The sequence below is a fragment of the Strigops habroptila genome, chromosome 4, assembly GCF_004027225.2.
Source record: "Strigops habroptila isolate Jane chromosome 4, bStrHab1.2.pri, whole genome shotgun sequence".
NCBI lineage: Eukaryota > Metazoa > Chordata > Aves > Psittaciformes > Psittacidae > Strigops > Strigops habroptila.
In genome coordinates, this window is record NC_046358.1 from 24,763,890 (window position 1) to 24,790,416 (window position 26,527).

At 45.6% G+C, this 26,527-nt stretch overlaps 1 protein-coding gene across 1 annotated transcript in view; it reads left to right on the forward strand.

Annotated features, from left to right (window-relative positions):
* Positions 1–26,527, forward strand: part of CCDC85C (coiled-coil domain containing 85C) — a 107,280-nt gene that overhangs the window by 77,100 nt on the left and 3,653 nt on the right. The window contains exons 3-4 of the mRNA XM_030482708.1: positions 7,228–7,332; positions 22,912–23,007. Coding sequence (XP_030338568.1) covers positions 7,228–7,332; positions 22,912–23,007 — 201 coding nt within the window. The remainder of the gene's footprint in view (positions 1–7,227; positions 7,333–22,911; positions 23,008–26,527) is intronic.

Here is a 26,527-nt window from a genome sequence, read left to right on the forward strand (position 1 = left end):
TACTAAGGATATCTTGGGCCAGGTTGTTCTTACAGAATGGTGTATTCTGATAGTGCCATTGAACTCTGCAGGTATGGTAAAATATCTGAAGAAAAGTAAGTTGATCAAGCTTTAGCAACTGTTTGTGGGGTCACAATGCTCTAAATCAGGATAGTAAGATGTTAATGTTTGTGTAGTTAATGATGGGTTCTGCAAGACTTCATTCATTAATATGGGGTTAAAGTGGGGTTAATATGGGCAAATGGGGTTAAAGTTCAAAGAGTGGTATTATCTTGTCAAGTACTGCAAATACTACATGCTTGTTTTAGTCATTCTGTGGTAAAGATAGAGTTATTTCTAAGATTATGAAAGAACTTTTTTCTTCTGTGAAGTTTCCAAATGTATAATGTTCTTCTGTTCCCTTCTAGCTGGCTGACTGCAACAGCTTGCCACGAAATTTCAGTAAGGTAGAGAGAGCTAATGCATCCAACAAACAGCTTCTTTCTTGGATCTGGGGCTGCCTTTTAGTATTGCTGCTGGTTGGTTGGGGCTCTGATTGCTTGTACTTTCACATGCTAATGTTGGTGATTTCCATTTTTTAATCATCTGAATCATATTAAATATGCCTGTAATTATTTTTTATTTCCCTCCTGTACTTGTGCAAAAGACATTGGTTAGTAATATCTGAGTTTTGACCAACTTCAAATCAAAGCCATTCCCCTACCTGAAGAGAAGTTGGTACTTTAGCTAAATTGCTGCAGGAAATAACAGGAAAGGATTTTGAGCTAAACCTTCCATTTAATTACTCGGTTGCAAACAATGGGTTGTTGAGTGTCAAAATTGAGGCAGTTTCAATTACTGGAACAATTATGGTTTAGAAAATTGTTGCTGGTAGGTTTAAGAATTTACATTACAGTGACAGGCAAGTAATTCAGGTAATGGGCAGTACAAGAGTCCATAAAGATGAAAGCAGCCTGACACAGTGGACTGAAATAAAACCTTTCTCCTTCACAACTACATAGAATTACAAGCCAAGCAGAGTTTTCCAACTAAACCCCGAGATTTGTGGGGTAAAACTAGAATATGAAGTAAGAAGAACGACATTTTTTTCACATAGACTTTTTTTCATAAAGCCCAGATCCTTACAGATTTACATGATATTTAAATGACAACTAAAGGAAATCCTGTGCTTTGTGAAAGGGTGGAGCAGCCACTAAAAAATGGAAATTGCTTGTCACTCTGAGGGCTGGGTGATGGTGTGGCATCTTCATTTGGCCAAAGAAAATCTTCTGGACTGGTGTCAATAGGGGTGTCTTCTATTACCAGTATTGAGTTCTTCACATTATGCTTTTCCATCTAGTTGCACTTCATGTTAAGGTACATAATTTCTTCTAATGTTATGTTGAATAGCAGATATAATATTAATACATTTAAGTGATGCGGTGTGTAATCCGCTGTCTCTTGAGCTTAGTGCCACTAGGTCTGCATTGTGGGAAAACGAAGCTGATTATTATAAAGCCTTCAAAATGACAGTCCTCTGGGAAGTCTGCTGTCGGTGACTCACATACGGTTGATTCTCCTCTTCATTCTGGACAGAGTTTTCCATCCCTTTATAAAGGGACTCCCCAGAGGTAAACAGAAAGGGGATTTCTAGGACTCCTGGCCTTCAAATTGGTGCTTGTTTTTTGTTTTTTTTTTTTAATGGCATGTAGGTCAGGAGACGAAGCTTTCACAATGCAGGATGTTACAAATGAGTTACACAGAGGTGAAGCAACCGTCATCTCAGGGACTCAGGCATAGTCCTCAGGTGCCACCAGCGCCATCCCTGCTGCCTCCTGCCATGCGGCAGAAGGATGTACGACTCTAGCAGCTCTTCATCACATCTGCCAAGCCTCCGCGGTTGCCTTGGGCACGCTCAGGCACGGGATGCCCATGTGTAGACACCTGAATTACTCCCAGGTGACCCTGCAGCCCGTGGGGAGAAGGGAGGCTGTGGCCCTTGTAAAGGCTTTAGTATTTTGCATGGCACAGGGTCGAACCCATCATTTATGATTAATTTTTTTAAAGCTCTCTTTTGCCTTCAGCTGTTACAACTTGCACAAAAGGAGAAAATAGTGTTTTCAATTAAAGGCTACTTATGTAACAACCCTGTTTTGAATGCTAATGCATGTATTACTTGTGTCACTTTTTAATTTTCCTTGGTCACTTCAGCGCCTAATTCAAATTGAAATAGTTCTGGGTTGTTTTCTGATCTCTTTCATGAATGCCGAGAAATATCTGCCAAGTAAATTTCTGTCTTTCTGTTCTTAATTTCTGCTAAGAGTGATCCATTTTGTTACATGAAAGTATTTCAGAAATAAATCTTTGTCTTCTTTTTTCTCCCTTCCAGCAGAAGTAACACCAAAGGGTAACAGAAAAGATAATTTGTCTAACTTGTCTGTAAGTTTTCAACACTTTATCTTCACAGTTGGTTCAACATGGCCACAGCACTGCTCCAACTTTACTGGACAGAAACGGAAAGGAAAATAAATGTTTCTTCATAGTACTTTGACCTTAAAATACCACAAACTATCCATCTTCTTGTGTTATTTGTGTTATTTTCAAATTGAATCACTCAGCACATCAGGTCAAAAAGTCAAAGGCCACCATTTCTTCTCCTTGCTATCAGGATAGAAAGCTTTGATAGGAACAAGTGTTCGCTGATTTTTTAAAAATGTAATTTTTGGCTTTGGTAAGCACCAAGACTTTAATTTCTGTCTGGGGAACTTAAAATGATTCATTATTTTTTATGGAAAATACTTAACCACTTTCCATCCATGTTAATCAGATTGCTTCTGGTTTCTAGACAGAGAAAAACTTGTGTTTGCAATCCATTTTTACTAAAAACCTGATTTGTTGGTCCTGTTATTTTCTCACTGATATGAGTAGGCAAAACTCCCTTCCCTGCCAGGAGGGGCTTATCTAGGTCCATTTCTTTCGTGACAGGGCTGACAAAGATCTTGGGTTTTGATCCAAGAACAGCATCTTCCAGGGTCACTTCAAGTTCTGCCTAGTTGAAAAATTTAGCAATAAATGTCATGTCAGTATTTCCAGATAATGAAGAGTTATTGTGTTTGAGTGACCGCTGTGGAGCTGTGAGCACTGGTAGTGTGTAGCACAGGTTGGTGCTGAAGGCGAAGCACTGGGTCTGCAGATTTGTCCCTATGCTAATCAGCTGATAAAGGGAGGTGACACCATGTAGAGTGATGCTGAGTTAGACCTAGGGGAGGTCTTGCACTTTTGTACCATTGTAAAAGTTAGTTAGGAGATGCTTCTTCCCTGTTTCCTTCCCTTTTCCTTCCCCTCCCCCCTTTTTTTTTTTGTTGTTTTGTTGGGGTTTTTTTGTTGTTTTGTTTAATATTTGGATGAAACTAGTGTTTCATAAAAATTCACTGTAAAAGAGCAAGAGCTAATCTGGAGTAGTCAATGGCCAGTTGTTGGCATTTGCTGAGAACAACTGAATTTCAGGTTATGCAAGTTGTAAATTTAATCAGGTTAAGTGAAGACTGACTGTGAGTCTCCTCAGCTTTCTCTTGGTCTCCTTTTCTGTGTCACTCCCACTCTCTCTGCTCCTCGTCTCAGAAAACATTCCCAATAATAGTTCAGTTGAAACAGCACTCTCCTGTGGAGTTTTAGTTCAGATGTAGATGATTTTGCTCATAAATTCCTTGAAACTCCAGAAATGTGAAGTGATTTTACCTGAAGGGTAATTTATTATAGACATGTTGCCCATTAATTGAGATAATCTCCAACAATGATGATGAACAGAGATGATCAGGGATTTTGTACTTTTAAAATGCCATTCTGACAAGAAAGGCAATTTGGGATCCACTTACATCTCAGTAATGAAAATTGGGTAAGGTAATAAGAGATTTCGTTTTGTGAATGAATTGACAATGCAAATACCAGGATTTTTAATTTAGGTTTAAGTGGAGTAATGGCTACTCATTCTGATGCGCCATTAGTCATACTGCCTTTTAATGAGGGATTCGCTTTCTTTTCCTGGTTAGCTCTAACACTGATAGCAAAGCCCAGTGAATGTGTAAATGTTTACGGAGGTCTGATGAATACGTTTCAGTGCACCATTTTAATTTAAAACAGGAAGAAAAAGCATTATGGTGAAGAAATACACATTTGCTGTTCATGCAAGGAAAATAAATAGTGCAGAGCTGTGATTAGTTGGGTGTTGGAAAAAATAACTAGGGTAAGATATATTCTGAAACAAATTCTAGAAACTATAGAAGGAAAATTGTGTTGAGGGGAATGCTGGTGAAAGGGACTGGCTTTATGGCTGACAGTGGTAGGAAAAAGAGGTCCTTTGGCCATGTCCAACACGGATGTGTTACAAATAACAGCAAATGAAGATTATTCTTGCACTACCAAACCCACCCTGTGCCCCAAATGTGTTTGTTCAGCATTTTTATTTCTTAGATGTCCTTTCTTTTCGCCTCCCTTTTTTTTTTTTTTTTTGTCTTTAATTGAGAGCTTGTTTTGATGTTCATTGAACTCAGTGGGAATCTTTCCATCAAATTGAATGCATTAGGTCAGATTCATAATCAGCAGTCACTGAAACAACCAACAATAGTTTTGTCACACACAAGTGCACTGTCTTAAATGGGATTTGCTTAAGAAAAGCAATAGAACTAATCCATTATAAACACTTGTTACAGCAGAGTTTTGACTGTATCTGTGTATTTACCAAAACAATTTCAACCAATTTAAGCCAAATTGAAATTAATGCAGACTCTTGCTCCAGGCAGGAGCATAGGGCAGTTAAATTAAATCGATTTAAACTAGTGTATTTTTAGCTCCAGCAGTATGATCTTGTGTGTTGGTTAGACTTAGGTCCAGTTGCCTTACTGCCTTACTTACTTACTGCGTTACGCTGGGTGAGGTGTTTTGACGTTCTGTGGGGACAAGCCAGAGTGTGATGAAACACATGCTAGGTCTCTTGCTACAGCAAGAGAACAAGTGTCTAGGAGGCAAACAAATGTCCACCAAATCTCTTTCTCGTGCCTGTTTCTACACTCCTGATGCCTCCTAGCATGTGACATCTTGCAAGTCTCAGTGTGGTTTGCAAAAGCCTAAGCAATCCAGAGCCTCTAAACACTGGTGAGGCAGTACATGTTCTTCTGGAGCAGAGCCTTCGAGGAGATCAGTGACCTTTGGGGTCTCCAGCACAAAGCTACAACCTCAGGTTTTCACTCTGCTGTTTTATTGTGCTTTTCCCTTGCTTGTGTAAGTGCCCATTCATTACAAACATCAGGGAAGGGTGCCTGAGCTGACACACTGAAGAAGTGGGTAGCAGAGTGTCAGGACCTCTCCAGGAGGTTGCCATCCCCCCGTGCACATACAATAGTGAAGAAGAAGTTGCACAAAGCAGGGCAGTGGAATCGTAACCAGCCAGGGTAAAATCCTTTCAGAATAACCTCCCAGAGACCCCTACATATCATATGCCTGGGAAAATGCCAGTAAATGAAGAGTCTTCTCATCATCTTCCTTTGTGACCCACTAACCTTCCTTTGAAAGCATATACCTCCCAGGCACGGTGAGGGAAACTCAGTTTTGCAGCAGTCACATTTTAGCTTCAACAAGTTATCTCCTTCAGATCTTTCTCTGACTCTCTGTTGTGAAATGTGAAAGAAATATAGGCCACAGTCATCTTTGACGCCACCTTGTAAATTTAAGGCAATCCCAGACATCCAATATGCTGAAGTCATTCTGTAACACTTGACTCTATGTGAGGCATAACAGTTCCCAGCAGACTGGGTGATACAGGACTAGCATCCTTTTCTCCTGATGGGTTTCTTGAAAACTGCCCTTTTTCTTCACAGCTTGTAAAAGGAAAGTTGATAGGGTGAGTGCACCAGAATGGTTGTGAAAGCACTGGGTCATGCTTGATGTTTTAACCTAAGAAAACAACATTTTGAAATAAAACCAAAGCTGAACGTGTCCTAAAACAGGCCATGGAGCTACAAGAAAATATTTCTGACACTGATAGAAAATGACGTATCCAGTCTAAATGCACCAATTCTTCTCTGCTAAATGGGAGCAAGAAATGGAAATTAACTTTCTCTATTTCCAGAGAGCTGTGCACGGCCGCAGTCTCCAAAGTCTTGGTTATGGTCAGGCCTTTGGGGTTACTGAGGGGTTTTTATATACAATTGACCTGATTTATGAGATTTCCTGTTAAATTTTATTGCACCAGTGGCTTTTCTTTGGTTCTTTTGAAGTAGAAAACATCATTTCTGCAGCATATGCAAGTCAAAAGTCTTAATGGAGCATAAAAATCTAAAAGGTTGTGATTTTATAGGTTTGAAATAGAGGACAGTGCACTGCTTGATACTCTTAAAAACAGGAAAAGTTAATGAGGATGTTTATCGGTAATGAAAAGACATAAGCATCTCCTGGACCTTTGATTTTGGCTATTTGTGTATTGGCTTTTTAAGGGTGTACTTTTATAAATAAGAAACGCTTCTCATTTCTAGGACTGGCCTGCTTCAGAATCGCAGAGAGAACTGACAACATGAGGCAGAACCTTTGTCCCAGGGAGATTATTCAGTGCTCTTAACACTCGGTGCTGATTCTCCCTTTGAGCACAGACTATTGATTACGTTCTTCTGGTTTCTAGGGTCATGTAGACTACCTCTGTTTATGTGGCTTTGTTTAAGACCTGTGGGGGCATGCAAATTTTAAGCAAATAAGAAACTGTTCCTGTGACACACATTTTGCAGGCTTAGGTGGATCACAGTAGCACTGTTTACAAACTGTCATTGCTTTCCACATATAGATGATCGGAATAGTGTACAGTGTTGTAAAATGAAAAATCTAGAAAATGCCTCCTGATGGATTTCTTCTGTGGATTTTGATTTAATCTGAACTCTTAAAAATACTTTTTTCCATTTGCATATTAACAAATGTTTTTAACGAACATGTGGGAACTTAGGCAAAATAGAAAAGCCTTCTTGCTGTATCACCTAATGGAGTAGACCTTGAATGATTCACTGCTTGCAAATGTTTTCTCCAGGTGTGGGCATGGAAAAAGCATTTTATCACATTGTTCACTGTACCTGCTGTTGCAGGGAGAAGTAACGGGAGCAGGTCACAGGACAGAAGTGGTCATGGAAAAAACCAGCACAGCACAAGGGTCACAGCTTTCCTTCTTCTGGTTAATACAGACTACCCTGTTTTCTGTCGTTGTCTTTGCAGCAGTCCAGCACGGGGGACCTGAGGACTCTGAGGAAAGGGTTGTCTCCATACCACTCTGAGTCACAGCTCTCATCACTGCCGCAGTATCAAGATGCCCTGCAAAACGTAAGAGACATTTCCTTACCTATACACACAGAACCACAGGTTTCCCCGAAAGCGGTCATGGCTAGAGGGGAGCATGTGAAGGCTGCAGGGGAGCTCTCCCAGCTGAGAATTCACCCTGAAACCAGTGGTACAGATGTGCAGCTGAAACCTGCAGCTGCAGAGAGGATGGGGAGCCCCTGGAAATACTGATCTTTACCTGAGTTTAGACCGTCAGCTTCCCAGCATAGGTTTTTCGGTTAGCTGATGGTCACTGTTGTGCATCTTTTAAAGCAAGGGTGAGTCTTGTTATACCTGCTGCTCCTTCTTTGTCAGTGCTCTGTATGCCTGCTGTCAAAAAGCTAGTCATGGATGAAACAAAAGGTGGTTTGCCAAGTGTCTGACAGTGCGTGGTCAGGGTTGCTTTAGCAATAAAGTTCTTATGACTTTAGTTACAGGTTTTTCTGTATCATGAATGAGGTTTATTTTTCCTGAGATTTGCCTGCATTGCTTCTTCTCAAACAACAGAGGAATCTTGATTAAAGCCTCTTGCAAAAGTTGGATACTGTGCTGCTGTGCCAGGGTTCCTCCTGCACTGGTGTGCCAGGCATGGCTGAGGAGGCTGAGCCCTGCCAGGCCCTTGTCTTCCAGGTGTTTTCATGACTGCCTGAGACACTGCATTTGCATGGTGACATTGTTTTCCAGGCTGCAGGAAAAGCGTGGATGCAGTCAGGGAGCCCTGCTGTGAGTCTCGTGAACGTGAGCAGCAGCCTGATGGCAGCACAGACAGGGGACCTCCCTGCTGCCCCGTGTCTTCTGCTCCATGCCCAGGGCACCGGTCAGCAGAGCTGCAGGTGCTGCAGGACCAGTTGTACGTTGGCTGCCTGCTTGGGTGAAAGCCATTCTGTAGATTTAGTGTGCCTCTTGCAGCTATAAAACATTGGGTAATAACGATTTAAGATAGTTTGCATAAATAAGACTCCGTGAAAGCAGAGCCCCTTTCTACCCCTGCTGAACTGCAGGATGGATGGAGACCCTCCAGCAAAAAAAAATGTACAAAGCCATGCAAATGATACGGAAGACTGTGGCTGAATATGCCATTTTCTAACTTTGTGCCCCATATATAAACTCAGGAGACTTTATAGAGAGGGCAGGGAGAGACGAGCCTCGAGGTGTTTGGCTGTGCCAGTGCCTTACAGTTTTGGGGGTTTTGCTTTGCTTCTCTTCTGCTTGGGCTTCTGATCCCCAGCTTGGTTCCAGACACAATTTTATGTTCATCTTGTGGGTCAGGCTGGGGTACAGCCAGCAGCTTCCTGCACAGGAGCTGTGCCAGGGCTGGGAGCTGGCAGGGGACTTCTCTACCTGAGCGCTGGCCCCCGCAGCTCACCAGTGCTGTGTGAGGGCTGGTGGCAGATGGTGCTGCCTGCTGGAGCCCTTCCCGGCCACTTGTCCCTGCTTTCCCTCCTTCCTTAAGGAAGAGGTGGCACCTGGCATTTATGGAGAGGCCCAGGTGCTGCGTGACACTCACCTTCATCTGTCACCCCGGCTGTGGTCTGCCTTCTTTGCGGGAAGATGATAGATTAAAAACAAAACCAGCTCTGGATCCAGATCCTCATCATCTGGGATACTTATGTAGCCGTTTGTATACCTGTTCCTACCAAAATCCCTTTGGTTTGTGGCTTGACATGATGTATTGTTTTTGTGATGAAGAATAGCAATCACAAATTCATGCAGGTGTCTTTGAATGTCTCAGGCATGTCCCAGAAGGTGGACACTAAGATATACCTGACTTTCTCTGCAGCCTTGTTTTTCTGACAGCAGGCATGAGTTTGTGAGAAATCGTTCCTCCTTGTGCTTGCACAGGCTTCACACATGTGAGTGATGGACGATTGGTGTTGGCTCCAAAGCTGTCACATCCGTTCAGGGTCTCATCATCGTCACTGCCAGTGTAGCTCTTTGGGGAAGTTCCTCAGCACATCCCTCACTGTCACACAGTTCGCACGTAGGCACCACTCCAGCTCTCTCTGGCCCTGACGTACCTCAGTTAATGAAACAATTTGGTGTTTCCAGTGGATCCTGGATCACGGACACCAGTGCACGCTCAAGATGCATAATCAAGACAGTTGCAATCTGTGCACTGTTTAATCAGTGGTGCATTGTTCAGATGGAGGATTATAGATTTGCTCTGTGGGTCTGCAGCAGTTACCAAATATCCAGGAAAAGCAGTCCCAGGGGATTAGTTCTGACCTACAGGCCCCTGGCCATTGCGAGGGAAGGTGTGACATGCGTGTTAGCTTGAATTTAGAGCAGGCTGGTCTAACTCACCAGCCCTGGGAACGGCAAACCAGAGTAATCTCATGGTGTAGTAGAGGCTCCCTGTGCTGTTTGGAAGATGAAGGTGATTCCCTTGGGCTTGGACTCTGGGTGAGGCATAAGAGGAGGTGACAACAAGCAGCTCCTTGTGGGACCAGGATTCCCCTGAGATGAGAAGGACAGGCTCCAGGGCAAGCTGGTTGGGCTGGCTTCATCTTTCCCATAGCCAGCAGCCTCCAGACCTGCTCAGCCTTGAGTGAGATGATGCCCAGGCGTGGCAGCTGATGTTGAGGTACCTGTAAGCAGTGCACCCCTTAGGGCCTAGTGGCCTGGTGTTGAGGAGGACCTGGTGTCTGGGCGTTGTGGTTTAACCCCAGCCGGCAACTAAGCACCACCCAGCCACTCACTCAGTCTCCCCTGGCGGCATGGCAAAGAGCATCAGAAGAGTAAAAGTGACAAAACATGTGGGCTGAGATAGAGAAACAGTTTAATAGGTAAAGCAAAAGTTGTGCACACAAGCAAAGCAAACCAAGGAATTCATTCTCCACTTCCCATCAGCTGGCAGGTGTTCATCATCCCCAGGAAAGCAGGGCTCCATCATGTGTAATGGTTACTTGGGAAGACAAATGCCATCATTCCGACCGTGTCCCCTTCCTTCTTCTTCTCCTAACTTTATATGCTGAGCATGACACCATATGGTATGGAACATCCCTTTGGTCAGTTGGGGTCAGCTGTCCTGGCTGTGTCCCTTCCCAATGACTTGTGCACACCCAGCCACTCACTGGTGGGGTGGTGTGAGCAGCAGACCTTGACTCTGTAAGCACTGCTCAGCAATAACTAAAACATCCCTGTGTTATCAACACAGTTTCCAGCACAAACCCAAAACGCAGCCCCATACTAGGTACTGTGAAGAAAACGAACTCTACCCCAGCCAAAAGCAGCACACTGAGTGTCAGCAGTGGAAGTGGTCCCAGAGCATCCTTGGAGGGCTTGTGCTTCTAGTTGCTATTTGCCAGGCTGTTGCTATGTCTTCAGTACTTTGTTTCTCCATGGTAGCTGGAACAGATATTTTTCACCTATGTTGTTCCATGTCTTACCTGCAGTGCATGTGTTCCCTTCGTGGCTGCTCCATGTGGATGCAGCAACACTTGGGATGAGTTACTGCACTCAGATTAGCAGCCCTTTGATTTACCGCAGGAAGCTGTTGGAGGAGTAACAGGTCAGATGCATGTGTGGCTTGAGTGCATAGAGAAGGTGATGCTCAGTCTGTCCTGGAGACTCTTCCAGATCAGAGCTGTTCTGGAGTTTAACAGTACCAAATGGAAGTTACCAACTTCCCATTTTGTTTGTTGCCATTGTCCAAAGAGTCTGGATTGCCTGATTGTATGGTTTCACCTCTGGTTGGTGAGATGGAAATTACATCTCAGTAACACTGAGGGGCTTAGGAGAATAACGCTGTGTTTGGGTAATTGCCATTGGAGGAGAAGAGGAGCCCTGTTGGTGTAGTGCTGTGAATCAGGACTGGGAGCCGTGTCTGCCACCGTGGAGGGACTCTTCTCTGCAAACATATGTTCCTTCTTTTCACTTCTCCGTGCCTCAGTATTTCCCTTGAAGGAATTGGGTGGGAAATCACTCATTCCATAGCGTGGTTTTCAGGCAGTTCTTTACTATTAAGCTAAATACCACTAAGTGCTCCACAATCCTCCAGGGGTGGACACTAAAAGGTGGTGTTTAATTTTTGGAACAGTATAGTGTTGCTGGAGAGTTCACTTCTTTTGTGGGCTTTCTGCAGCTCCATTTGAATGATGACTGGAAGATGGAGCTGTCCACGCTCAGTGTCAGCTCTCACGTCTCTCATTCTCTGTAAAGCCACCCTACACAGTACTTAACCTATGGTCACATCTAATGATTGATGAGTTATGATTCTGACATGGGGAGAATGTACGGTGGAAAAGGAAACTCGCTGTCCACAGCAGTAAGCTCTTATTTTGTTACTAATAGTCATGTTTCAGCAATTCATTTTCTAAGAGGTGGAATCTCGGCTGTTGAATTCTGGAGCATGAGATCCCTGTAGCACACAGTTAAGCATGAATGTGGTGGCTGAGGCATGTTCCAGAGCTTGCATCTCTGTCTCTTCTGTGCTCCCTTTGGCCTCTTGGGTGCTCTGGCTGCCTACCTGGATACATGGTACCTGCAGACCTCCACGTTCCTGCCTGCTGCCCCAGGCATGTCTCAGTGCCCAGGCATGGGAATGTGGCCTGAGGACTGTTCATGTTCCTATTATTGGAGGTACCTTCACCTTGAGAAGCTTATAAGCCAGCTGCCTGGGGGAGCCATTTATCCACATTGGCATAAAACACCATTGAACCAGCCTGTTACTACAGTCAGAGCTAGCCTGGCTGGCTTAGACTTTAAATTTACTACCAGCTTTCATGTGATTTATAATAGGAACCCTGCCTTTGGTGGGAGTAACTGTAGAGGTTTGTAATGGAAACATAAAGATTAGCATGGATGGAGTGTGAATGGAAAAGTATGTGTGAAAACACCAGGAGGAATACTACTAGAGCAAGGGACGTAGGGATGGCCTGTGCTGATGGCCAAAGACACAACTGACAGCAAACAAATGGGTAAACATGGCAGGATGCGTGGTTTGTGTCAGGACCAAGAGGTCTGTGCTGTGATAAGGCCACAGCACAGATGGCTCATCACTAGAAGACCTATTCCCTGATAACAGGAGGAAGGTTACACTGTGATGTGCCATGCGCTTCCTGTCATTCCAAGAGGAAGTCTTAGATAAGGTGCCCAAAATGAGGGAGAAGCAACAGGCAGCAGCTTTCCATGGTTTTATGGTGGGTGAGTAAAGCAAGATGCTGAGATAAGGGTCAGCCTGTAATAACCATTGACTCCTAAAGCATGTGAAAAATGTGTCCAAACCCCAGATCTTTGCTACCAATGAGGAGGGATGCCAGAGCTGTCATTAGGATTTGCTGGTGTGTGTCCCTTGTCCTCTGTGTCACACACAGTAACTCTGACCACGCCACATGGACATCCATCTACCTTTTGGTGAATGCATAAGCATGAGTTTGTAGGTGTGGGGGTGTGAGTGACGCGTTAGAGAAATAAGTTTTATGTTAAAAGAAATATCACCTTCCCCCTCCTTAAGTGTTTGTATTGAGTTTGTGCTGTGGTAGTTTTCTGTGTGACCCCTTGCTGAGGAGCAGGAGCATCCAAGGGTGCCCTGGCGGGTGCAGGAGGACATGTCTGCAGGTGCTGTAGGTGGCGGCCGGAGGAAGGGACCTGTGCTTATCTGGGATCTGGAGCTGGGAGTCCCCAGGGAAAGCACCTTTAAATACGCTTTGTGAGAGCTGAGCAAAGCTCCCTCTTCTGAGAAGACAGTGGTGATGGTGCCTGTGCTCAGCCTTCATATACATCCCTAGGGACTGCAAGACGTATTTCCAGAAAACAGTGAGGTTTCCATTAGGGTATTCAAAGCCACATCTCTCAGGAGTCTGATTTAGACTACAGCCCAGGCTGGGAAGAGACAATTTTGTTTTCCTTCCTAAATCTACCCCAAACCCAGCAAGGTCATAGGAAAATATGAAGAAGCAGGACAAGCCGAGAGCACTCAACTGAGGGCCGCCAAGTCCCTGACTTCCTGCCACTGCCTCTTGTGCCTTTTCTGCAGTGCCTGTTTCATGCAGGATGCAAGGCCTGGGTGATGGCTCTGGCTGCCCAGCTACGGCACTGACTTCTTGGGCTCCTATCCTTGATTCCCACCATGCTGTCACAGCCAGTCGTGTCTCATAGCTGTGCTTTGTAGAGATACTTGGGAGAAGCATATTCCGTTTTGCCAGATGGCATGCATACTATTATAAAAACAAACCCAAATGTTTGCGGTCCGTAGGTGTAAAGAAAAGCCATTAGATGGGGTGGGAAGGGATGATAGGAGCATCCTTGGCTGACGCACTGACTGTCTCCTGAGCAGAGCAGCAGTGAGGGGAGTGGTATGAGGACATGTAGCCACTAAATCCCAGCCCCAGTGGCAGTCATGTCTCTTCCTTTTGACTGGAAAGATGGTGGTCTCCATCCTCTTTCATACAAAGGCTAAGGCAGAAGAAAACCCAAGAAGGTGACTTGGTATCTCTCCCTCAGCTCCCTATAGAGGAAGGACCAAGCTGGCCCCTATGCCAACCTTCTGTCAGCAAGGAGATGTGGCTGTGGCCCAAGCCTGGTCTCGTGTCTCAGTGGGGGACCCAGAACAACTCTGCTAGTCCCTTACTCAGTCTGCTTGGTAGTAAATCTGTTCCTCTCAGCGAGGAGAACTGGATCGTCTCCTTAAAGCCAACCTGACTTTTAAAATCTAGTTTGGAATATCCAGAGACCACTGTTCCCATCATGGTGCCCAGGAGATGCACCCAGAAGAGCCAGGGGAACCCTCTGGGCATTGGTGCCCTTGCAGAGTCACCTGGAGCCCTGGGGACCTCAGTGTGGCCCCAAGGTGTCCCTGCACAGCACAGGGACCCTGTCACCGCCACCATGGAGCCCTCAGCCTCTGGGCGCAGGGATCCCCAGGCTGCCTGGTGCCTGTGGCATCCCTGGGACCGCTCTTCACAGCTTCGGCATTGCGTCACGGCCTCTCAAAATGCCTTCAGCCCCTTCTGCACTCCCCCAAGCCCATCCTGTGCAGCACCCCGATGGTCCCCTGCCTTCTCCCATCCATGCGCGCCATCCCTGCGGCTGTCAGTTGAGCTTAGCGCTGCCAGCATGTGTCAGAGGACGCCCCAGGCCTGTTTCTCTCCTTCCAGCGGTGACGGCCACAGTTCCTTTTTAGGCAGGAGGAGACAGTGATTGAGGAGCATGGCACAAGGCAGCTCCTTCCCACCAGCGTCACTGATACCACCAGGATGCCATTAGGCAGACAAAGAGAGAAATTCAAGGCAGCCGTTTTGCTGCTGCAGCAACAGCGGCTGCGGAAGGAAAGTAAAATGAAAGGTTTGTCAGGATTTGCAGCCTGGGGAGCACTATTGTGAAGCTTCAGAGTGTATTACCCGCAGCTGAGAACAAGCTGATCCATTTTGGAAGGCAGCTGCCCTTCATCAGCAGTTATTACAGTGGTTCTGAGCAGTGGGTGGCTTTTTTCCCTATGGCAGCCAAGCGGCACGAAGTTTGTCAATGGCAAAGTTTGGGGATTTGATGAGCAAAAGAAGCACGGACAAGCTGTATCCATAATCTGCCCTTACAGGTGACTGCAGGAGGTGAGAAAAAATGATCTGCTTTGAGGATCTGCTGTAGGTTCTCATGCTCACTTCTCGCATGCATTTGTGTGGGACTGGCAATGGGTCAGGGGAGAGATAGGGGCACAGCAGATCTTTCCTCTGCCCCAGGCCTGGGAGGAGGCAATGGCCAGGGCAGCCAAGCTGAAATGGGGACCTGGAGGGGCAATACAGACGTGCACGGGTATCACTCCCTGTCTGCATGCATCTTGCACCCACCCAGAGGCTTTCGCCTGGGCCACCCACAAATGAGGTTTGCTTCAAAATCAGGAAAGTCTTAAAAATACCCACGTTTTCCTTCTGAAATCAGATGTGCTTGATGTTCCTTTATTAAAAGAACTAGCACCTCTCAAAATACGCTGAGAGTGCCCCTGTGAGTCGGTCGGAGTTAGTGCACTTTGTCTGTGAGTACAGCATGGGCTCACTGTGTCCGTCAGACTTCTTGTTTGCTTGTATCAGGTAGTTACAGGCTGAAATTGCTCTGAATATGTCATGTGTGTAATAGTGTCACAATCCCAGGGGGCAGTTGGAGCTGTCGATGGGGCTTTTTAACAGGGCTGGAGCTGCAGTGCTGTGAACAGACACCTTTCCTGTTTGTAGATGAGATCCAGTTGCAAACAATGTCCTGACTTTGTTTATGCTGTCTTTGGCAGTCCCTGAAATCTTCCCTTTCCTTTGGTGCCCCAGCACAGCCCATACAGCCAGCGCTGTCATGCCTGCCAGGGAGAAGAGCTATTCTGTTGTTGGATGTCCTTGATGTTTATGCTCAGAAAGCAATGAAACAGTTAAATTATTTCTTTATTAATCAAAACGGCCATGTGAACCCCTAAATAGATACCCATGAATGCAGCAGAGGCCATGAAGATGCAGGAGGTGGTGGCTGAGCCATACAGACAGGCTCCGCCTGGCTCCTGTGTGGACCCAGCGGTTAATGCATGGATTTGAATGTTTACATGAGCAGCTGCTCTCCATGATTAAAGGCTGCAAATTAAGTAATGCCAAAGGAGATTAGCATCTGCAGTAGAGTCCCTTGATTTGATAGGGAAGATGCTAATACAGAGTACTGATGGCTCCTGCACTCACTCCTGCTGGTGGCCAGGACCCACGTTGTGCTGGGAAGCCGGTGTCCGTCTGCAGAATCCCCCACGTGTTCTTTCTCCCGTGCCTGGTGGCAGGGTGACAGGGTGTCAAGCGCTCGCAGCTGCGAGGCAGCCCGCTGTGACTTTGGGAACATAGGGCTGAGCAGCCATTTGAGTGCACAAGAGGGGAGCGGGTGGGTTGTTTTGAGCGGGATGCTGGCAGGCTTTCTGCACAGTAGGCATGGAGTAACAATAACCAAGTGTCATCCTTGGTTTGGATCATCTACCAGGCAGACTGGACACATCAGGGACCTGGGTACTCCCTAGCTCTGCCGAGGGTGTCCCGCGCTCAAGCATGGGGACAAGAGTCTTGCATCACCTGCAGCAGAGTGGCAAAAAGCTGTGCTTTGCACAGTGTGGTTTCCAGAGGAAACAATGCTGGTTGCTTCTTCGTGCATCTGGGAAATCTCCTTGCAGCCAGTGAGGAGCCCTGGGGCTGCTGCCGGGGTACTTTCAGCTAGCCTTGTCCCTGTGGGGCCATAAGAGGAGCTGGACCCTTTCAGGAGCACCGCGTGTGGTGGCAATGGCAGAGCTGCCGTGGGCATGAGAAGATGCAGCAAGGAGGGAAGGTGCTTCAAAGGGAGAGAGGGTGAAACGTCAGCCCAGAGCCATGTCACGCTTCAGTGCCGCACGGCTCCGTCTCTTTGTTTCAGCCATTAACACCCCTGCAGCTGCAAGGCAGAGGAGAATGGGAAACATGGCCCAGGCTGCAAAACGGTGAGGGGTGTGATCTGCCTTTGTGGGGCCCAGGGAAGTTCTCCAGCTGGTGGTAATGGGAGGTATTTTTGTGTGTGTCATCTGGGGATGTCGCTCATCTCTCCGTGATGGCACATTTCTCTTTCTGAATGGACTGTCTGTCTGCCTGCCTGAGCCTGGAGCTTGCCCTTGGTGCTGCCTGTGCTATGTTTCTGATGGGACACCACGCTTCAGGGCTTCAGTGCGTTCCCTGCGAGGGTTTGGGGATGCTTCTTCCATGCCAGAGTGGTGGCCCTGTGTTCTCAGTTTTGCTGCTGGTTTTCCTGCTCTGCCCCCCAGCACTGCTTCTGGCTGGAGCTGCTCCAGGAGCTTCGTAAACTTGATAGCCACAAGAACCATTCACAAAGCCAAAATATGCTGGGCTCCCATTCTGCCAGCATGCCAGGGTTGGGGTTTGCAGTCAGACATGGCACCTTTCCGTGTTACTGCCCAGCTCTGCTACCTGTTTTCCACATGGCTGTGTGTATGCTACTGCCTCCTGCTTGTCCCTTAATTTAGTTGTTCCTAATTAACAGAGCGGTGTCGGCACCTTTATTTGTGTAAAACAAATATGGTGGCAAGGTGCTAAGGAAGGGCCCAAGTATAATTCAAACCTGGATAAGCAGGCTGCAGACAAAATCACTGCGAGATAAGTAGATTTGCCTGGGAATTTCATTGTCTGACAGGGCCTGCCTGTAATGTAATTTTCCTTGTTCTGTCTCGGCAATAAAAACTTCACAGTGTCTGAAATGACTCCATTTAGCTTTAATATTGTCTGAGGAATGCCATTAGAAAAGTGTGGGTTATTTAATCGGGTTTGAATCCTAAATGTCTGCTTGTTTTTTGAAATGGTAGAAAAAAATTAATAGAAGGGAACAAGAAGATGTGAGGTTCAGAAGCATTAATGCTTGCTCATACGCTCTGTGTTGGTCTGAAGCATCCTCACTGCCTGGTCTGTGACTGTTAGGTGAAGTAAAATCAGCATGATGTTCTCCTCTGGGTTTTGAAACTTAGTCTTTTGCAGTCTTTCTGCAGATCAGGAATAGCTCTCTTAGAGCAGAGGTAGGAAAGGATGTCATTAAAAGACAGAATATAATTGAGCAGAAAGAGATTGAAAACTGATGGCAGGACTAAGGTCTCATGTCTTTTCAGATCCCCGGAGGAATCAAGGAGAAATTGTTTATTGCAATTTCTTTGTTCCTTTTTGAGATTTCCAACCCAAAACCTCTAAAAGAGCAGACACCTGTCATCCCCAGTTAGACTCTTTTCTTCTTGGGTTCCAAAGCATTCCCACTGTTATTAAGAAATGTTCATATTTTAAGCCTTACTTTGCCTCTCTAGAGGTGTGTTATTATCAGGAGTTCCCAGCATGCCCTATTACAGAAAGTCCTATTAATTTTGTTCCTCCAAACATGTAGGAATAGAGTGTCGATGGTGGTACTTGTCAGCATCTGTGCTGGACCACATCCCATGCAACCAGATAGAGCCAGCAAGGACTCATTAGGCAACTTGGTCTTAGACATTGGCAATGCCATCTGTGGCTTGATAGTTGCAGATGTTCTTCAGCACCTGCAGGTTGAGGCCTCTGTTCTTCATTTTTTGTGTCAGATTAAAAAGGATCACTGGCAGTATTCATGGTCTTTGGATTTTCTTTCCCACATAAGTGCTGTTGCTTTGCTGATTGTCTTTGGATTCTGGGCTGGAGCAGTGAGTGGGGATAGCTTGATTTGATTTGTTTTCTGCTTTGGATTTGAGGCTGTTATCAGGTCAAGTATCATTCTTAGCAATAGAGAACTGGGGTTTTATCCCCTGTGCATAGCATATTGCTTCAAGGATGCTCTGGTATGAGAGACTGCAGAGTTCCTCTCTCCTTTCTTAGTCTGTTAATGAAACAGCTGGGCTGTGAATCTCCTTACTGACTTGGAGATTGATCCGCAAGCCCTGCAGGCTCCAGTGAGAGGTTTCTGGGAGGGTCTCAAACAGAACTGGACTTCTCTGGTGCACTTGTGGTTTGAGCATGCACGATGTCGGGCTGGTGTGATGGGGATGGGGGCTGATGCTAAGTGGCATTGTAGCTGGCTGTGAATGAAACAGAAAGTGGTGTATGATGCAGTTCTACCCAGCTGTCCATTTGACACCACAACATAGATACACAGTTGTTTCCTTTTGAATGACGAGTTCATTGTGTAAGTGATGAATTAAACAAAAGCAAACTTCCAGTCTTGTCTCTGCTGCTGTAAACTTGGAGCAACTCTAAAGCTAGTTGGGCCAAAGAGAATAAAGAAACTTTGCGCTTTGAAATGACTCAGCTTCTCATTCTGCTGAGGTTCAGCCTCAGCAGAACTAGAAAAATTATCAAGTTGGTATTTCTCAGTAACTTTATTATAAATGTAGTGTCATTCTTTGGGTGACTTCAGAGCTGTCTTTTAGCACTATTCATTTATATAGTTATGTGACACCTCAGCCACATGTCTGAAGATGAAGAGTGAACCATCTCTGAGCTACCAAATGCTATGAAAACCTATCTAGTTGAAAAGCCAGATGTCCATCTAATATAGAGATGGCATGTTTGAGAAACCCAGGCAGGGAGAGGAAATGGAGTGATTCATGCACCAGAAGACACCGTATTGCTTTTTGCCTGTATGGACAATTTCTGCTTCTTAGGATGTAACCAGATTAACCTTGCTGTTATTGTCTGTCAGGGTGCTGAGTCAGTGTGTTCCCATGGCTGTGAAAATATCAGCTATAGGGAATGGGAAGGGCATGGGTTTCTGCAGTGATGGAGGTCCTCAGAGTGGCTGAGTTAGAGTGCTGGGGTGCAGCTGTGGTAATTCTTACCTCCAGTTTCCAAACGCATCTATTTTAGGCATGAGGAATCTCCTCCATCTGTGCGGTTTCAGCTACTACATTAACAATGACTTCCTGAGATTTCGCCCGCCCTCCTGCCCTTCTTCCAATCTCCTGTCTCGTATCTCTGGTTCCCCCTCCCCTGCATTTCATCTCAACTGGTTTCCTGCTCAGAAAATGTACATCCTCTTCTTTCTTCCCATTCCCTGACTTTTCTCCTATGTTGGCATTTTTCCAGTCCAGCAACCTTGACCTTATCTCCAATTCCTTCCATTTCCTCCCCTTCAACTAACAGTATCGGTGAACTCTGCCCGTTTTCCTCTCCTCCATCCTCCAAAGGCTGGCCATGCATCCTGCTGGATATGTTGTCATTTCTTTCCTTGCTGACTACAGCCCCCTCTTTTCTGGCCTCCTTTATGTATGCCTCCATGCAGGAAGCTGATAGGAGTTTAGCTGAAGCTTTTATTTTCTGTGAACTATACTGAAATCAATGGGAATAAAGCACCTTACCCCTCTTATAAAACTCTGTTTCTTTGTGTGTCTGGAAAGAGCCTTTTCTAAGGGTGCAACTGCACAAAAAGCACTAAGTGTAACGATAAACATTATGCCACTGTTAGCAGCGTGGGTATTGTTACTTGTGCATCCTACACTTGGAAAGAGTGTGGATGTTGGTGGGGTCTTTGCTTGTCTCCTACTTTCTTCCTGTGCATGTTTGGCCTTTTGCAGTGACAGTCTGATGTGGTGGGTACGCCTCTGTGGCTTGGGGCATAGCGGGTCGCTGCTGTGGTTGGTTGGTGCTCTCGCCATTGCTGACAATTGCACTCAGCAATTTGGACATCTGTTTCAGTTGGCTGGGGGTTTTGGCTTCCAAGCTGAGGATCAAGGATCATGCCTGTTTTAGAAATTAAGTCATCTGTTGCTGAGACTCCAACAGCAAGTTTGGGGCCTACCTCCCCTGCTTCATCCCTCTTTCTTTAATGTTATTTTTCTCTTCTTCAGTCAAATTCTCTACCTGTGTTCAGGTGGAGCTCAGTTGATAGCTCTTGATGAATTTCAGCAACTTACCCAAGAAGGAAGGTGACCCTTTTCAATGTTTTTTGTGTTATACAATATATGCCCTGCATCACCGTGCTTGCAAGATTACTTTTATCTTGTCGGTATGGTGATCTGTTAAGTATGTTCAAGCTCTTTAGAAAAAATTTCTCTCTAATCATTCTGGTTTCATTTGCATTGTATAATGATTTTGAGAGTGATTACGATCATGGAAATGCTTTGTAGCTCATTAGTGACTTCAGTTCTGTGAGGAGAAGCTGCTGCTGCCTGTTGTACAGGAGACCTTGTGATATACTCTAGTTTGGTCAGAAAACTGTGTTTTAAACACAGTTTTTAATCTGTTATCAACAGCCAGATCCATCAGAATTCCTTTTACTTTGTCAGATTACTCTCAACTCAGAAGAAATATTAGATGTTAGACCTTTGCTTGGTATTTCCTGTGTTATTTCTAAAGAGGGCTGTGGGGGAAGATCCATATCAAGTGTCATTCATGGCTGCAAACTCCTGAGTATTCTGCTTTCAGTTGTCATAATCTTGGTCATTTTTGGAAAGAAGGCACCTTTCATGCTGAAGCCACAGGAATTATGCATGTGTTGGTGTCTTTGACCTCTGTAGGAGGCTGATTCTGGAAGGACTCTGTTGCATTTACCAGCCCTGTGGGAAATTGGTAACCCAGTTTTGCAGTCTTAAATCACAGCTGTGACCCAGTCCCTGGTCCCCAACTTCTGCCTTTTCTATGTGGTGTTATGGATGGGATGGCTGAAGACATGTCCCCATGTGGCCACAGCTCCAGCAAGCTGTAACCCTCTGCCAGCAAGTCCAGAACTATGCCCAGCCTATGAGTGTCTGTTGGTCTCTGTGCTTTGTCAGTCTGCTACATCTCCTTGGAGAACTACTGTGGAGTTACTAAGTCTTATTTTCCTTTTTCTGAGATGCCTGCCTCTCAGAAGGAAGTTCTTGTATCACCAGCATCTCAGTTATGAGTATATGGCTGTTGGTCATGACAAGGGTTAAGCACAGATCAGTGGCCTAGACATGAACAGCTCCATGCCTTTCATGTTATTTTTGTCTGTAGCCTAACGGATTGGCCCATCTTTTTCTTTAATGTATGCACATGAATACTTTTATTAGTAAAAAGGCTCCCACAACTTAAAACATTTGGAAAGGCAAGAGGTGGCGAAGTGCCCCTCCATTCGTCCTCCTTTCTGGCACAACTAGCTTGCTGGCCTGGGCTTAGAAGGCAAAGTGATGAGATGAAGTATAAAACATGCTGTGTTTTTAAATGCGGAAAAGATGAGAAAGGAGTGCCTCGTGTTGTATGTGAAAGCATTCTTGTGATGGTGCTACATGCCGCTCTGCCATCCTAATTTGCTTTCAAAGACTCAGTATAATCATTCTTTGTATTTCCTAAAGGATGTGAAGACTAAATAGAATTTGGTCAATGGTTTCATTGTTGATTTCTCCCACTGCTACAAAGCAGTGCAAAAATATTAGGGACAGGCAGGGTGCATCTCACTGAATAAAGATACTGTGTCTCTCATAATCCAAGTCGGATGCATTTAGAAAAAGGGAAAGCCCTATGAAAAGTGCTTACAAGACTGTTTGGACAGTAGAAATCTTTCGTAAAATGTAATTTCGGCATCCTTCCCAATGGGATCCTTCATGCAGGAGGACTGGCCAGCATTTTGGAAACAAACCCGGCCAACATTAGGTTTGGACATCTGCTTGTTTTAAGGTTGCTTTCACAATTCTCTCTGTAGCTGAAGATTGGAACTTGATGTCTGTGTATGTAAAAATGTTGCCAGAAAAGCAATGAAGTTACACCAACTGTTTCTTTCATGAATGCAGCTTCTTAGTTCTTAGCAATGACTGCTTTATGCTGGAAAATCATCTTGTTTGCTTTGTGCAAAAATGCTTGTTTGCTCCCTTGGCTAGAAGGATGAGACCGTTTGATCTTGTCCTTGTACAAAGTTATCCTAAATGAGCGAAAAATGTTTCTTGAATCAATTTAGCTTTGAACTGGGGTGATCTCCTGCCCGAGTACATCTAGGCTGAGTGATGGTAGGCTTAAATGGCATTAAGTCAGGTGACTTGTGAGGAAGAGTAGTGGTGTCTTTTGTCTTTGCAGGTGGCTGATTGAATTTGAGAGAAGATAGATAGCACTCAAATTTTCTTGTTATTTTCTTCCTCCTTTCTTAAACCACCCAAAAGGAATTAAAGCATATCTTCTCTTATTTCAACAGGGACCAGCTCGCATGACATCTGATCTTGCATCTTCTCCTGCAGCAGGATATGTCCCTGTGGGTCAGAAGCCAGAGGCTGTTGTGCACGCTATGAAGGTAAGGATGCTGCACATCCCGCATGGCTGTGCAGTGTGGTGCCATACCATGTGGTGTGGTGCAGCTAACACTGAAGTGGCAGAACTAGACGTTTGCTCTTCTCATGGAAACACAACAACTGGAAAGTTAGTGCTCAGGCAGATTGTTGGTAACCAGCACCTGTATCATGATGAATAAATCATTGCTTCAAATAGTTGTTGAGTTAAGCAAGATTGTGCATGACTATTTTTTGGTGTGGGAAACCTCCAACAAAAGCTGCTGATGCTGAAGGTGTTGGTTACCCTTTCTGTTCTGTTGGTTACCCTTTCTCTACTTCAAAGCTTTGTTGATTGCTAGGAACGGCTGGAAGAAATTCTCCTCTGCAATTTCATAATTTGCCCAGTGTGGTATGCTTGTCTGTTTCCAAACCCCTGGAAAGCACTGTGGCTGGGGTCAGGAAGCAGGTAGCACAGCAGTCACATCTCATGGGCCATAAATGATCTCACATGACGTGTCCTGCTCACACACAGGGTTAAGAGTATTCTCACATTTGAAGTGAGGAGGAAATTCTCCTGTAGGTCAGTGTGGCAGGGAGGCATAGAAGGTGTTTATTTTTCCATCCTGTGGCCCATTTCCAAGGATCAGCTGGTAACTGAAAAGACTGAGAAAACTGGCCATGTTCTCATGTGGCACAGTGAGATTGTGGCTGTTGGTCTCCAGCTGCGGATCTTAAACTGGGTAGAAGATGATGTTTTTTGGCCATGGCGTGCTGTAGCATATGGGGTGGGTCTTATTTACACCCTGCAGAACTGGATAGCTTTTCCAGTGCCAGCCCCTGCATGTGGGAAACTGGATGCAGCTTAGACCCTCACTGCCTGAGATACAGTTCATGACCTTGCCTTGAGGAGGGAATAGAGAAGAGAGTAGCCTACAAATGAGACTTTATGCTTTGGCTATACCACATCAGATATTAGAAGAAGCCCTTGTTGGTTGTGTAAAGGACTCCTTATGGCTGTAGCAGGCTAGCTCCTTACCATGAGGAAAAGCAAGGAGAGGTGGAAGTTGGCTTTGCTTGTCTTGCGGGATGCTTGCATTCAAGTCTGTCCAGTGCAGTCAAGCGAAGGGCACTGAGGGGCTGTGCACTCTGCAGGGCTTATGGATTGCCTCATCTGCACCCATCTATGTAGTATTCTCTAGGCTATTTCCTTGGCTTTTTCTGGCAGCTGAATACTGGCTATGTGGCTGAAGCGTTGTCTGCCATTTAGCATAAATAAGTTCTTCCTTTAGCACGTTTAGGGGTTTTCTTTATTTTTGCTTCTGAAATAGTTTTTGTTTATTTGCGCCTACTAAATAAGGAGCAAAATGACAGGTTGGCACTCCTAACAGCTGTTTTTGCTAACAAGAATAAAAGGTACATATGCTACAGCTCAGTATCTCACTGAACATCAAAGCACTTTTCTTGGGAATTGAGAAAACCTGCTAAAGATGTGGGGAGGTGAGAAGCAGGCAAATGTGAGAGAATGACATTCAGCCTATAACCCAGCCACCCCACAGCAGCAGCCTGGGCCTTTTCCATGTGCACAGAGCCATCAACAGGTGATCAATCACTCCTGCTGATCTTGGGTAAGGCAGGATTTGGCCCTGCCAAAACTAGGGAAAAGTCCTAGCAGGGCATGTAGACTGTTCCCTTGCTGAAGCAGGATGACATGTTCCCCAGTGTTTTGTCCAGTTGAGTTATAAATCAGTAAAATCAGTGAGGCTTGCACCCTTCGGAAAGCATCCCTCACTCTCAGAGTGCTTTCTGGTACAGAAACGCTTAACCCCTACTTTCAGCTTCCCTTCCACAGCTTTACTACAGTCATCCAGACTCTCTGGTGGGGTTTTTTGTTTATTTGTTTGTTAAGCATGCATTGCATGGCCATGCAGGGCTAGTACAGCCAGTCAGAAGGGAGGTGGATGTGATGGACTGGGTGACTTCGAGGTGACACTGCCTTGATCACAGACTTCAGTGAAGGACAACTAAATATACTTGAGGTGTTCCTCACAGTTCACACATTATCAGGGAGAAAGCCAGACAAGCCGCATGCTCACTTAGAGCGAGATGCAGGTTGTCTTCAGGAGGTGGTGTCCCCAGGCAGAGGAGCAGCATCACCCGGTCCAGCCCCATTCGCCTGCATCCGAGTGGAGCAGGCTGCCCGAGCTGGCTGCCATTTTATCCAGGGTCATTGCATCGCATTGTGTCCGCAAAGGGACAGGTGCTGCCAGTGCACCTTGAACAACAGCAGAAGGGAGGGGATGGCATGAGCCACTTCCAAGCGTGGGGTACATTTGTCTGCTTTCTGTGGGCTCCTGGGTTGGGATGTGGCAGGAACCATGGCAGGATTTCTTAGATCCAAGCTGAATCCACAGTCCTTGAACTTTAGCTGAGCCATAGGCAATTTATGTGAAGGCACATCCGTAGTCCCCAGCAGTGTAATTGGAGGAACATTAAACTGCTCTAAACAGCTGAGGAGGCGCCTGGCAGGATCTGAGAATGACTGGGGCTGGGTCAGCACTAAGAGTCCTTCCTGTCTTTCTTCAGGACCTGATTTCACTCATCAGAATGTATTTTTTTCTAGCATGCCTTTCCAGGCTAGGCTGTTGAGTTTAATCCCCCCAGACTGCTTTTTCACATACCCAAGATGCTAATACATCTTTACAGATGCCTACGTAGATGTGAGGTGGGACTTGGGAGCAGGATAGTTTCCAGAGTAAATGAGTCCCAAGTCATTCAGAAATGAAATACAACCATAACTTCTGTCTGCTCAGCTTTCAGCTCCGGCTCTGCCTGGTTTACACCATTAAAAGACATTTCTACTGAAAGAAATGGGCTGTGCCATCCTTCCACACCCCCTGGACTAGGGAATGTGGTTTTAGTTTAAGCACAAGTTCTAGAAAAACAGTTTATTTTTGTCCACTGGGACTCTTGTGCCTGCAAGATTGATGGCTGGTGGAAGCAGAGGCTGGAACTGATGTGATCTTTAGCTAATCTAAACCATGGCTGTCCTTGATGCTTGCCCTGTGGACACAGCCGGTGCTTAGCTGCCAGCCAGGCAGCCCTGGCGCTCCGCGAGGGGATGTGATCCTGCAGGCTGCTGCCTTTGCAGCTGAGCGTTGGAGGCACTCTGACTCCGGACGAGCAAATTCGATGTGCCAGTCCGGCTGGATCAATAATTAATTCCCTCCTCTTTAGCAAAAAATAGATGCTCTCTTTGTCAGCACGCACATGCCTTTTGCATCCTTCTTGCCCGTCCTCTACTCTTAGAAAAGATGAAGATAATTCTTACCTGTGCAAAGATTGGTCCCAAGTAGGTTAAGGGCCCTAGGAGAATGACCTATTTTTGTTTGTAACACAGTTTGAGTATAGCAAGATTGCTGTGTGGAGGCAGACGCAGGGATAATCTACTCTGGTATCCCATTTCATGGAGCAGCCAGTGCTGTATACCTCAGGAAAGGATGAAACCCATCCTTGCACTGTATCTAGCTCTGTACTTCCCTAGGA